This window comes from Grammomys surdaster, unplaced genomic scaffold (assembly GCF_004785775.1).
Source record: "Grammomys surdaster isolate TR1022 unplaced genomic scaffold, NIH_TR_1.0 237, whole genome shotgun sequence".
In the NCBI taxonomy this organism is placed as follows: Eukaryota; Metazoa; Chordata; class Mammalia; order Rodentia; family Muridae; genus Grammomys; species Grammomys surdaster.
The window spans coordinates 197743-211584 of NW_021604682.1; the positions used below are offsets into that span (position 1 = coordinate 197743).

The window sequence follows — 13842 nt, forward strand, 5'->3', positions numbered from 1 at the left end:
GCAGAACTGAGGTCTCCTGAGGTGGTAGCAACACATGAGTTTGGCTCCATCTGAATGCTGGTTACTTGAAGGAGCTTCTTTTTGAGGGAGGGAAGGAAGGAAGGAGGGAAGGAGGAAGGGAGAGAGAGAGAAAAGAGAGAGAGAGAGAGAGAGAGAGAACCTAACAGCAGTCTCAACTTCCCTCACCAGGATGCTCACACACAGAGAACTGTGGCCACTGGGCAGGCCCCCAACCCACAGGCCAGCATGAAAAGCAGAACTGAGGCAATATCGGGCAGGGCCCACCCGGCTTGTCACTCCCAGCTGAGATGGCTTGTCGCCACATTGCACAAGGCTCTGCTTACCTCATAGGTTTTCACCATCTTCTTTGTCACCGCAAAGATGGGCTGGATGTTGCTCTCGGAAAGTTTGTGTGCCAGCTGGCCCACTGACGGGTAGTCCTGGAGAGAGAGGACAGCGTGTCAGACAAAAACCTTCCTGAACACTTTAAGGAAGCAAACATCTAGGCTGACAGAGCATCAACCCTGGCTCAGGCCGGGCCTCGCTTGGTGTAGATCTGCAAGCATGTGACAGGAAGAGAATACCGATAATTGTGACGGTTAATGCCAAGTAAAAAGTTACCGTGAGTCACCACTCTAAGTGCTAAGCTAGCCGGAGCGCAGCAGGATCCCAAGGGACCAGCGTATGGGCATCTAGGAAGTACTTGCCATTTCCACTAGGACTAGATTTTAGACTCTGCCCCTCACTTCCATGATGTACAGTGGAAAGATGTCATAGTCAACTTTAGGGGGGCAAATGGACATAAGATACTCCTTTTCCTGCACAGGGTCAGGACCCTCAGATTCTGTCTATCACCAGCTCCAAATCAGTGGGTTCTAGATAGTCCCTGCAGTGTGCGGGCTCAAAAAAAAAATTCCCTTTATGGTACCATTGGGAAGGCAATGAATGTGCAGGGATGACCTAGGGTTCTGACGAGGTCATTGCAGACAGAACAGGCATGCATAGAGACTGTGGTGGGTGGAGAAGGCTGTGTGAGGCCCTCTGCCATGATGACCAGGGTCAGGACTGCCTTGTGGGCTGATGTGGGTACCAGGAGTCTCATGTTATCACCAGGGTCTCCGGGACTGCTTCCGTGACTTGTTATTTGCATTAGGAGGAGAGTCTGGGTTCTGTTTGGGTGACCTGGGCATGGCGCCCTGCTCTCAGCCTGTCCCCTTGTCATTCCTGTGGTCTTTATGTAACCAGCCTTGGTACTGAGGCGTGCCAAGGCAGGCAGGACACTCACAAACTCATTGCTCCTCTTGTACATGTTATCCTCCAGGTGGCAGCGGCCATCGTTGGGCGTCAGGATGGCACCCAGTTTCCCATCACCGGCAAAGTGGAAGCCGTCGTCGGTGGCGAACACCAGCAGCCTCGTGACATTGCGCCAGCCAATCTCCTCCTGGGAAGAAGGCAGCCAGGGGTTATCTGCCTTGGTTTCAACGTGGGGCCCTCAGGGGAGGAGAGATGAGAGAGAGAGAGAGAGAGACAGAGAGAGACAGAGAGAGACAGAGAGAGACACAGAGAGACACAGAGAGACAGAGAGAGAGAGACAGAGAGAGACAGAGAGACAGAGACAAAGACAGAGAGACAGAGAGACAGAGAGACAGAGAGAGACACAGAGACAGACAGAGAGACAGAGAGAGACACACACAGTGAGACAGAGAGACAGAGACACAGAGAGAGAGACAGAGAGATAGACATAGAGACACAGAGACACAGACACAGACACAGAGAGACAGAGAGAGACACACAGTGAGATAGATAGAGAAACAGATAGACAGAGACACACACACACAAAGAGAGAGACAGAGAAACAGAGTCATAGAAACAGAGACAAGACGTAAGAACAGAGATATGAAGAGAGACACAGATAGATAGAGAGACAGAGACATGGAGACAAACAGACAGACAGACACACAGATGAGACAGACAGATAGACAGACAGACAGACAGACAGACAGAGGAAGGTAGAGCCCCAACCCAGTGCCAAGGAAGTGCCTAAGCCACCAGCCCCCAGCATGCCCTACAGCAGTATGAGGTAAGAACCGAAACACATCTGAGTCTAAAGAGAGATATATTTTCTCAGCCTTCTTCAGACCTGGAACTAGATTCCAGCAACACAGTCATGAAAGAAAAAGAGCATGGCCTCGTCTGTTAAGATGCAAACACCTCCCAGCCACAAAAGAGGGGACTGGACCAAGGGACATCCACAGGGGAGCTGAGTGCCCAGAACAATTGAAGGTGGATACACTTACAACACCCACACATCCTACCACAGTCCAACACACATGCAGAATGTGTATACCCACAGCACGAACCCAGCAAAGTGAGAGAGCTGAGAGCCAGGCTGGAGTGGGGTTGGCTTGCTTCAGTGACCACTTGATAAACACAGTCTGGGACTGACAGGCAGGGAGGTGGATAAGGTGACATGGGAGCTAACGACAGTCCTCACACTCTTGATCTGAGAGGGAAAGGGCTTCAGGAACCGGAAGATCTGCTCGCTGCGGGGCAGCCTGGCTCACAGGAGAGCTATGAGGGTTGTCAGTTGGCACGGAAATGGGTGGGTGTTTTCGGGGCTATGTCCTTGCTCTTCCTTCACTATGGCTGGGAGTGATGCGGGCCACAGAGGCTGCCCTTATGAGACCCAGGGTGACAGCACGGGACCAGAGGGGGTGAGTGCCTGAACAGGCTCACCGACCAGAGCAAGAGGCCCCACAGCACTGGCGAAGGTCCTGAGTTTGAGGAAGTTGGGAAACCTGAACAGGGACAATGGCCTCACCGGACACGCAGCGACTTGCATTATGGCATCCAGCCCGCCCTCGGGGGCGTCCAGGTTTCCGGAAATCAACTGCTTGCCGACCTCTGTCTGAAACTGGTTGGAGTTGTCGGTTAGCTTGAGCACATGCCGAAAGGCAAACGGGGGCTGGCAGGCTTTCTCCTTGTTGGGACATGGGTTCCTCAGCTTCTCAGGATGGGTGTTGACAAAAGGCAGCACCGTCTTGTCCACGAAGGACCCAAAGCCTGAGGGGTACATGGCATGAGGCAGGGGCACAGGGGACAGAAGCAGAAGCCAGGACTCTAAGCAGGACTAGGGAGACACAACATGAGGCTGGAGGCACAGGGACAAGGCAGAAGGCAGGGCTCCAGGTAGGACAATGAGCCTTCCAGTGGACTAAGGACCAAGCCTCAGTTTCCCAAACAAGGGAGAAAGCAAGATGATGGCTGTGTGACTATGATATCTGAGTGTGTGGTGCAAGCATGTGTGTAGCCATGAGGCCGTGTACAAACATGACTATGAATATGTATATGTATGTGGTCATGCACATGTGTGACCATGAGTGTGACCATGCGAGTACCTGTATACATATATGTGATCTTGTGTATGCAGGCATACAGACACACATACAAGACTAGGCACGTGCACAGGAATGCAAATGTGCTTGTGTATGAGAACCCTGGACGTGTGTGAGCATGAGTGTACACATATGAGCGTATGCGCACGCAAGAACATATGAGCTTGTATCCTGGGTTCAAGTGTTCATGTAGACATCCTTAAATACAGAAGATGAGGCAGAGGAATGTTCTGGAGTGGGTAGGGTACCCTGTTCCCTTGTCCCACATGCTTGGTGAACGTTGTGGTGTTGGTCAGTGTTGTAACCCTCACCCTGTGACCCTTGCCCTGTGACCCCTGCCCTGTGACACTTGCCCTGTGAACCTTGTCCTATGACCCTTGCCCTCTAGTTTACTCCCACTATTCTGTTAAAGCTCTGGTTACTGTGAGCTAGATATACTTTTTAGCAATTAGCATTATAGGACGTTTGCCTTTTAAACATCAAAATATAAACGAGAGAGAGAGAGAGAGAGAGAGAGAGAGAGAGAGAGAGAGAGAGAGGTTGGAGGAGTCCATTGGTCTTAGCGGCCTGTGACCAGGTATGGCCCCTGGTAGAGATTCAGGATTAACTCAGGCCTCACAAACACTCCATATGCAGCTCCCCAGCTACTGCCTCTGTGGCTCCCCATGCATGGAGGTGTGTGGTGGCAGAGAGTTCCCAAGGTTGAAAGGCATGTGTGCACTGCAGGTCTCACCGATGCGGCCGGACTCGGTGATCTCGTTGAGGGCCTGCAGCAAGTCACCGCCCAGCTTCTTGACGTTGTTGAGGTCATCGAGCATGGAGTAGGAAAGGTCCATGAGGTAGTACAGGTCAATGGGGTAGCCCTTGGCCCTCCGGAAAGTCACATTGAATGCGGCAGCCTGCCCTGTGTCAGGGAGGAAAGCAAGGGACACTCTGAGCCTGGCTGCAGTCTCAGACCTTACCCCGCCCCCAAATTCCTATTGCCTCCCCCATCTCCTGCGATCTGGAAGGGGCTGTGACCAGAACACAGGACACAGGACAGGCAGATTTGAACTCTGGTAAGTGGGCTCACCCCAGGTACAAGAATGCTTGGGGGGGTGGAGGATTTCTGTGCCATGAACATTCACGAGTTGGAAGTCTAACCACCCCGATTGTGGTGCTAGAAGTAGTCAGGCCAGAAGGGTGGCACCCAGTCAAGGTTCTACCCTTAAAATATTTACAAAGAAGGCCCAGAGAGCCACCCCTCACTCCCTCCCTGGAGAGGCTTTACCTCTCTCACCCTGGGCTTCCTAGCTCAGGTGAAGCAGCTTGTCTGAACACCCCTCCAGGGGCCAGCAGGGCCAATCAGAGGTCAGGGACAGAAGTTCCAGAACAGAGGGGCTTGTGTCAGCTTCCAGGCCATCTGAGGAACAAGCTCTGTCCTCTGCTGTCACCAGGACAACCTCCCAGACAGACCTGCCCCCTCCCTCCTTTCTTGCTGTACTTCTTTCTATCCTTCTCTATTCCTAACAGCCTGCCCCTTAGATCCTTGTGCTGAGTAGTCTGGGCATAGGCTAGCCTCACTTGGCAAGAGTCTCACTGAAGGGCTGTGCAGATGAGGGTGGTCAAGGGGCATATATATCCGTGGGGGATTATGCCGGACTGCCTTAATTTATTCAAGAAGACCCAGCCTGAAAGCCGGTGGTAAAACTCCCGGGTCCAGGGCCCTGGTCTGGTTAAAAGGAAGTGAGCAGAGCATGAAGCCAAGTGTCATTACTCTCTGCTCTCGGCTGTGGATGCGATGTGCAGCTGCTTCGAGTCCCTGCCACCTCGACTTCCCTGAAATAGTACACTGTGACCTGAAATCACGAACTAAAATAAACCTTTCTTTCCACTCAATTGCTTTGACTCAGGGTGTTTTATTACAGCAACAGAGACGACACCGGGATGGTTCTCCAGGATCATCTGCTCTCTCCCGTTCTGTGCCTGACTCCCTCGGGAACCACCTCTGTTCTTCCCGCTCAGCTGCTCGCAGGGTCCCCCTTGTTGTCTCACCCAGGCTCACTCCGCTGCATCTGCCCAGTAGAGCATGCCGGGAGCAAGCCTGGTTTAAACAGCTAATGCAGTTCCTTGGCTACAGGACTTGCACTTTGCCAAGCGTGCCTGAGTTTTGTAAGAGTTGAAATGAGTGGTCACAGCCGGGCGGTGGCGGCGCACACCTTTAATCCCAGCACTTGGGAGGCAGAGGCAGGCGGATTTTTGAGTTCGAGGCCAGCCTGGTCTACAGAGTGAGTTCCAGAACAGCTACAAAGAGAAACCCTGTCTCGAAAAACCAGAAAAAAAAAAAAAAAAAAGAACTGGTTTTCTCTTTTTTATCTTTTGGGTCCCTGGGGAATTGAGCTCAGGCCTCCAGGCTTGATGGCAAGCCCCGCCAAGTCCTTTCATTGGTCCAGGCACTCAGATTTTGGTGGTGAGAGGTTTCATCACTCAGACTGCTTCACTGCCCAACCCAGAGACATGCACCATCTGTTAGCTCTGCTGGGTAGCACAGGCTGAGCTCCTAGATACATTGTAGCCATGGTCCAACACAACCGGGTCCCAGACCTACCTGGTCTCAAGTAAAGTGTCACTTTTTGTGGAGACAGCTGCTGTCGTTGCCCCCGTTGGTCCAACAGGGGATCAGCGATGCTACTGGGGTCCATTATATCATCGGCTGGACAACCCTTCAGCAGCAGCTGTGCCCGTGTGTCACAGCGCAAGGAGTCCGGCTCTCCTCGTCCAGTGAAGTTCTAGAGGAGGGGTCTGAGGTCAGGCAGAGGGCACAGGCTAGAAGACTGGGATCCAGCCCTGTTTCCTTCTTACCTGCCTTAGAAACGTCAGTTAGATGTCCCTGTGGGATGCGGTAGTCATCTAGGGAAGACTGGACTCCCAGAGAGCCTAGGTCTCCCTGAGCGCTCTGAGTTACCAGAAGCATAGACTATATAGACCTTTCTCTATCATTTGAGCACTGACTCCATCAGCAAAGACGTGGGGATCCTCTACCTCCAGCCAAAAAGCTAATCAGCATCCTTGAGCTTGAGTGTTGGCCAGAACTTTCTAGCCCTTTCTCAACAGGACCTTTGTCGCAGGGAGATGCCGTCCCCAAAGGTGATCAATCTCCTTAGGCTTATGTGACAGCCCTTGCCTCAGCTGGGGAGAGCTTGGGGTCAAGTCTCTCCCAGTTCATAGAGAATCAAGTTGGTGAGGAGACTGGAGAGGCCAGAGCACCTCCATCTTGACCACCATGTCTCTTCAAAGGACCCATGGATCTGACATGGAAGAAGTATTTGGTTTGTTCTTGGTCCTGAACTAGAGTCCGTTGCATCCAAAGCAGGCCTGGCTCAACCGCAAGGTACTGGAAAGCACCGGGGACTGCCTGTTTGCTCGAAGAAAGTAAATCCAGAAGAACAACAACCTAGAAATGCAGTAGACACCACCTCCTGAGTGCCTCTGCCCTGCATTGGCTTTTCAGAGCCCCGTGTTAAGTCCTCAAGAAACACAATGGATCAGCGAGAATAGAGGGAAGAGAAGCTAACTGGTAATCCACATAGAACTAGCGGTCTGGCTGTTCATTTCAGATGAGCAAAACGGCTCAAGAGGAAGAGAGAAATGCCAGCCCATTCGAGAATGGCTCGTCCGAGGCTTGGACCACAGCCCTCAGTCACAGGATAGAGGTTACAACATCAGGCCTCTGTGCTCTGGAGCTTTGCCTGTGGCAGGAGTGTTTGCTAGAGACAGAAGTCAAAAGCCTTGCGGGACAGAGAAGATGAAGAGAGTGGCAGAGAATGCTGGGAGCCCATTTATCATGAAGGTCTAAGAGTATCTAATTCTAATTCTTGGGTCAGGGGAGGGGAGGCCAGAGTACAGTTAGCAGAGCTGGTCAGTACAGAGTGAGAAAATTCTCAGAACAAATCAAAATGACAAGAAAGCTCATATAAATGGTACCCAGAACAGCTTAGAGAGGTCTGGCGGTCAGATGTGGACAGGTTGACCATCAGATTGGAAAAATAACAGTCATAAACTATTGACCATAATTAAGATCTGCAGATTTACCAATGGAAAGTAGAATCTGGAGAGAGAGCAAGAGCAAGTGATCGAGTGAGAGAACTATTTAATAAGCACTACATTGGTAATAGAGCCTGCCTGCGTCTCCAGTAGATAGAATGCAAGGTCATAGATGTAGTTTAGTGGACACATCCAGCCTGACAGCACCTCACAGGTGGTCCTTTCACTCACTCTGAGGGGACATAGGAAGTGAGGAGAAACCTGGAAGGTGGCACCTCAGGAAACACCACTAGGACAGGGACGTAGGGGCCACGTGTGCCTCATGCAGTGTGGATGTCATCACTGCCTGGTGTCCCCAGTGTACACTGGAGTTGAGCCAGAGAACACATTGGGCTGGAGTCACCGAGGGGTGTTCTACACTGGTAGCTCCTCTCACCCTAAAATGACAAGGACGGGAAGAGGAAGAAAGCTGGGAATGTTCTGGAAGTAAGGAGAGTAAAACGGCATCTTGTGTGACCTGAGACTACACCAGCAAGGAAAAATGTGAAAATCTGTCACATTGGGTTGAGCCTGTTCAATCTCCCAAGCTTGATAACAGGATCAAACTCAGCCCATGTGAACACACACACACACACACACACATACATATACACACACACACATACATATACACACACATACACACACATACACACACAAACACATACACACACATATACACACACACACATACACACACACATATACACACACACAAACACACACACACAAACACACACACACACACACACACACACACACACACACACACACACACGATGATGGCCAGGGTTGACTATCAACCTGACAGATTCAGAAACCACCCAGCCTCTAGGCCCACCAGTGAGGAATCTTACCGATTAGGCTCACTGAAGTGGGAAGACCTCCCCCTTGTGGGTGGGTTTGGGTTCTCGACTGAACAGCATTGAGAAAGGCAGTCGAACGTGAACATTCAGCACTTTGCTTCCTGATTTTGGATGAGAAGTGGCCAGCTGCCCCACACCCCCGTCGCCCTGGACTCCCCACCATTTCAGACTGTAATCTCTGACCATGAGCCACAGTGAACTCTGTCTTCCTTAAGTTGCTTAAGGAAGGGGTATGTTTACGACAGCAACAGAAAAGAAACTAAGACAGTACAATTTGTATCAAAACACACTTACTGGTTTTTGTAACTTATTCTCAAAGCTCTATGGAGAAAGAAACACGGGGGCTGCCTGTCTGAGGCTTCTTCTGAGGAAGAATTAGGTAACTGAGAAGAAAGAGTAATGTGTGGGTTTCCCTGTGTGGTCAGCAGTTTGGGGACCCTGGTGTGATAAAGATTTAGTCCCAGGGGAGAAGGGCAGCTATCCCGAGAGACTGTGATTCAAAGATGAAAAGTCTCCGCCGTGCCTGATTGTGGGCCTTCTTCTCCTGTTCCCAACTCATATCGTGACACGGGACTGTCCCTTCCTATGTACCTGGGGTCAGCTTGGGTTACCATGGTATATTTATATCCTATCTGGAAGCTTCTCTCCTGAGCCATTTCTGCTAGGTACTAAGGAGAACCTTCTGGTGCCCCTGGCCTCAGAGAAGCAAAGGTTCCTACCCAAGCAGGTGGAAAAGGCAGTTTAGAGTCTATCAGGTGACCCACACAGCTCTTACCAGCTTCTGACACCACGAGCAGTCAGGCCCCGACTGGATACATTCTCGGCAGTTGCTGACTTTGTACTTGGTGCATTCCTGGGACATGACAGCTGGGGAGATAGGCTGAATGAGGGCCCTGCATCCGCCATGATTCTCCTCAAGAGTCAACAGACTGCACAGGTAGACGAGGCTCTGGGGAGGGTACAGGCTAGTGCCTACAGCCTTCCTGGGGTCTGGGAAGGGCTCTGAGTCATGCCAATGGGATCCAAAGCAGAGCTCTAGAGAAAAGTCAGACCCCGCCTCCTGTCCCATGGCAACCAAAGCCATCCATGCTTGAGCCTTTACTCCCAGTGGCTGGTCCTTTCCTCAATCACCTGAGAACCTATGCTCAAGGAGACGTGAGGTGGGTGGGCCTGCTGTCAAGGAATATGATGTATATAGGGACAGCTCCTCAGAACTCACCGAATCCCAGGAAGAGCAGTCCAACTAGGGCAAGCAGCAGTGAGTGTGAGTCCAGCATGTCCTGTGGAGAGAAGAGCCAGGTGACTCCAGGCTGATCACCTGAGGAGTTCTTCCTTGCTGGCCTGCTGCCACAGGGTATGAGAATCAGGCAGGGCCAGCGCAGATGTCACCCAGCTACCTCAGGGAGGGATGTGAGGGCCTCAATACTGACTGGCTCAGGTGGTCAAGTACCTGGAAGAGCAGGCCGCCAGCACACACACATACATACACAGAGAGAGAGTGGGGGTGTGGGGGGGGAAGGGTTATAGAGATAGATAGATAGATAGATAGATAGATAGATAGATAGACAAATAGACAGACAGACAGACAGACAGACAGACATGCATGGCACACAGGCAGGCCCATCTCCATCCCACAAGTGCATCGGCCCACATTGTCCAGGGCTATGGCCCCTGTACATTTAAAATCCATAGTGAGCTTGGACCACAGACATGGTATGACCCAGACAGCAGCACTGGGCCCAGGCAGAGGCATGAACTTGGAGTTCTTGTTGGGGCAGGACTGAGCTGGCTCACAGAGACTACCTGTCTCTGGTTGTCTCAGGCACTCTTTGAAGCACTGATTTTATTCTTACCCTAGAGGAGCTATAGCTGGGGACCGTATTGGAGTTCCCATCCCAGACAAGGGACAATAGGCTTCAGAGAGCTCACTCAAAGCCTAGACTACTCTACTGCTGGCCACCTGCTGTCACGTCTCCATAACCAAGGCACCCATCTTGGTTACAATCCATAGCATTGAGGGCCTTGAAATAGTGGGAAGTTGGGGATGGGGGCTAGCTGTGGCTGAGCGCGCTGAGAGGCCTGGGTTGTGACCTCCTTCCTTACAGCTGAGCACCGGCAAGTACAGATTCTCCCGGATCCTTGCTGCCACCCTCCTTCCTTGGAAGTAGCCAGAGAGGTCAGGACTCAGCCCACTCAGGCCTAGAAGGTTCTGGGTGGGGTGGCCCCTGGGTCTGACTTCCTAAGACATGAGAAACTGTGGCAGGCAGGCTAGAAGATATGCCATCACCAGGGGCCGTGTTGACAGAAACAAAACCTACTTCCCCATGCCATGACCAGCTCCTCTGTGAGGCAAGCCTGAGCTACCAAGTATGCTGAGTGGCGATGGGGGCAGGGTTGTCAGGTCACTGCTTTGAAGATGACTCTTAGTACCCTGTTGTGGCCTCGGAGTACTGGTGGCCCCTGAAACAATCTTTGCTTCCTGATGTCCAATGTCCACACTGATGCTCTGTGATAGGTATGACACCATCTAGGGCCACCTCAACCTGTCAGTTCGGGCCCCATGTAGCCTCATTTCTGACCCTTCTAAAAGTGGCCTATGACCTCAGAAAGATAACCTCCAGAACCCAGAGATTTTATTTTATTATTATTATTATTTTGGGGGCTTTGAGACAGAATTTCTCTGTATAGCCCTGGCTGTCCTGGAACTCACTCTGTAGACCAGGCTAGCCTCGAACTTAGAAATCCACCTGCCTCTGCCTCCCAAGTGCTGGGATTAACGGTGTGTGCCACCACTGCCTGGCTATTATTTTTCTTTTATTTCATATTTTGGTTTCTCGAGACAAAATTTCTTGGTATAGCCCTCACAGTCCTAGATGGAACTCACTCTGTAGGCCAGGCTGTCCTCAGATTTACTGAGCTCTGGTTGCCTCTGCTTCTGGAGCGCTGGGCTTAAAGGCATGCGAACTATGCCAGTCAAGGGCCCAGAGGTTTTAAATGAAGCCCACTCCTCCTCCCCACTTACGGAAAAACGGGACTTCCTTCCTCCTTAGCTCCTATAGCAAGGCTGGGTGGGGATTCTGGGCCACTGGAGTCCATCCTAGCTTTGATTGTTGCCATGTCGCTCTGTCCCAGGGCACCAGCTCAAGCAGAGGCAGCTGTACTTGATCCACTTCTGTATCCTCACCCCAGAGCTCTTTGCCACACTGGTAGGGGTGACACATATGTGTCCACCAACTCGCTTGGCTGACCTGGGGGCCTGACACATGTCCCTGAGATCTACATGCTGGCACTGCAAATCCAGTCAGGAATAGCTCCCCTTCTGAGGCTGCCGTGGGGTGAGGGGAGTGGGGAGACCGCTTTAAGGTCACAGGCATGGTGCTTCTGGGAGAGGTCCCCACTCCCAAACAGCCATGAACGTCAGTATTCAAACTCAGTTCTCCAAATGGGGAAACGGAAGCTCCAAGGAGCATCAGGATATAGGGCTGGGTGTCGTATTATACCTATGTACACGAGCATGCAAGCGTGTACACACACACACACACACACACACACAAACACACGGAGTTCAACTTGGTTACAAGACCAACCCACAGACCACACTTCCCTGACCTTGAAGCATAGGAAATGGGTGGTGGCCAGAATAGCCACCTTCTGCTCCTTGTCCAGGGTGTAGAGAGGAACTAGCTCCACCTGGGTCCACTATATCCCACAGAGGACCCCAGACGATGACAGTGGCCTGATCCTGGCAGGTGGATGGATGAAAGTCAAGTACAAGTGCTAAAGAGTCTGGGACTCAGCTCCTTCTTGGCAGCCAGCTCCTGTCTCTGTAGGAACCAGCATAGGGAAAGGCCTGCCTGGCCAGCTCTGGGGCCTTGAGCGAAACCGGCATCATAGGACCCTGAAAGAGCAATATCTGTCTAGTTCTTTCTGCCTCAGTTTCTTTTGCGTAACTGGAGCAGATCATGGGTGTTGAGGGTTAGGACCATCCACAGCTTTCCCTAAAACCCTGATGTATGGAGAAAAAAAAGACATAGTCTCCTGTCTAAAACCCGGAATACGATTATCAAGGCTGGCGATGGTCTGGGGGCCTTGGGGAGGTCCGGCTTCGTATTAAGAACTCAAATCTTAGCCGGGCAGTGGTGGCGCATGCCTTTAATCCCAGCACTTGAAAGGCAGAGGCAGGCGGATTTCTGAGTTCGAGGCCAGCCTGGTCTACAGAGTGAGTTCCAGGGCAGCCAGGGCTGCACAGAGAAACCCTGTCTCGAAAAAAAAAAAAAAAGAAAAAGAACTCAAATCTTGTCACTCTAAGGAGCTATGGGTATCAGTAGCAAGGCCCGCTGGGTGCTCAGACCTAGAGATGTCCCATCTTCTCCCGGTACAACATTGTTTGATTAGCTTCTCACGGCTTAGTCCCATTAATACAATAGGTTTTTATTTTTGTTTTGTTTTTCTTTTCAGAGGCTGTCCTACTTCTCCCTTAAAAACTGTATATGAGATGTTCTTCTTATTCTTCTTTTTTGTAGACCAGGCTGGCCTCGAACTCAGAGATCCGCCCGCCTCTGCCTCCCGAGTGCTGGGATCAAAGGTGTGCGCTACCATCGCCCGGCGGGCTGTATTTCTTAATAAACTTGCTTGGCATCAATTGTCAGCTTGTGCATGACCTCTTGACCTCAGATTTCCTATCTTCTGTATCTTCTCATCTCCCTGCCCCTCCCTCTCAGGATCTATCACTGAAGAACCATCTGCTGGCCCAGAGCATGTGGGACCTGCACTCCAAAGGACAGGTTTGAATTTCAGTGTGTGATACTTTTAGGGCGACTCCCTCCATTTAACCTGACAGCCAGCAAAATGGCTGTCTGGTCATAGTAGCTCCCAGCTCCCTGTCAAGGCTCAAAGGTAAATAAAAATGCCCAGAGGTGGAAGATGTCCTCCTGGCTACCCAGCAACACTGCTGGGTCCCCTCTAGCTCCTGGACTTCACTGGAGCTTTTTGGATCTTCAGACAAGATCCCTCACCAAGTCATGAGGTGCAAGTTTATACAGAGGCCTCCCGAGTAGCTGTCAGAACTGTGCACCAGAGCCACCCTTGATCTCTGCCATCTGCTTGGCAAGTGCTCTCTCGAAACCCCGGAAGTGGTGAAGATCGGCAGGCCCCTACCCTTGTGAGGCTTGAGTTGTCCTTCTCTGAGGATTCCCTTGTGGACTAAGGCATCCCACAAAGGAGGGAATAAAGACTGGACTTCATGCTGGATAAAGTGTCTGGGTCATGTGATGGGAAAGTAGCAACATCCTAACATGTCCCTTTGAAGAAGGAAAGGCACATGGCAAAAGAGGAAACAAGAGTCAAAAGGTAATTTGGGCAGGGTGCGGTGACCGACAACTGTGATCCTAGCACTTGGGACCAGGAGTTCAAACAAAGTCACCCTCGGCTACATAGTGAGTTCAAAGCCAGCTGGAGGTGCATGAAACCTTCTCTCTCTCTCTCTCTCTCTCTCTCTCTCTCTCTCTCTCTCTCTCTCT

General features: G+C 51.4%; 1 protein-coding gene across 1 annotated transcript in view; it reads right to left on the minus strand.

Moving 5' to 3' along the window:
* Positions 1–13842, minus strand: part of Itgb2 (integrin subunit beta 2) — a 35957-nt gene that overhangs the window by 14369 nt on the left and 7746 nt on the right. Inside the window, exons 2-8 of the mRNA XM_028774007.1 lie at positions 9543–9603; positions 9099–9190; positions 5983–6163; positions 4129–4299; positions 2822–3063; positions 1286–1441; positions 345–440 (exon numbers count right to left, since the gene is read on the minus strand). Coding sequence (XP_028629840.1) covers positions 345–440; positions 1286–1441; positions 2822–3063; positions 4129–4299; positions 5983–6163; positions 9099–9190; positions 9543–9600 — 996 coding nt within the window. The 5' untranslated portion in view covers positions 9601–9603. The remainder of the gene's footprint in view (positions 1–344; positions 441–1285; positions 1442–2821; positions 3064–4128; positions 4300–5982; positions 6164–9098; positions 9191–9542; positions 9604–13842) is intronic.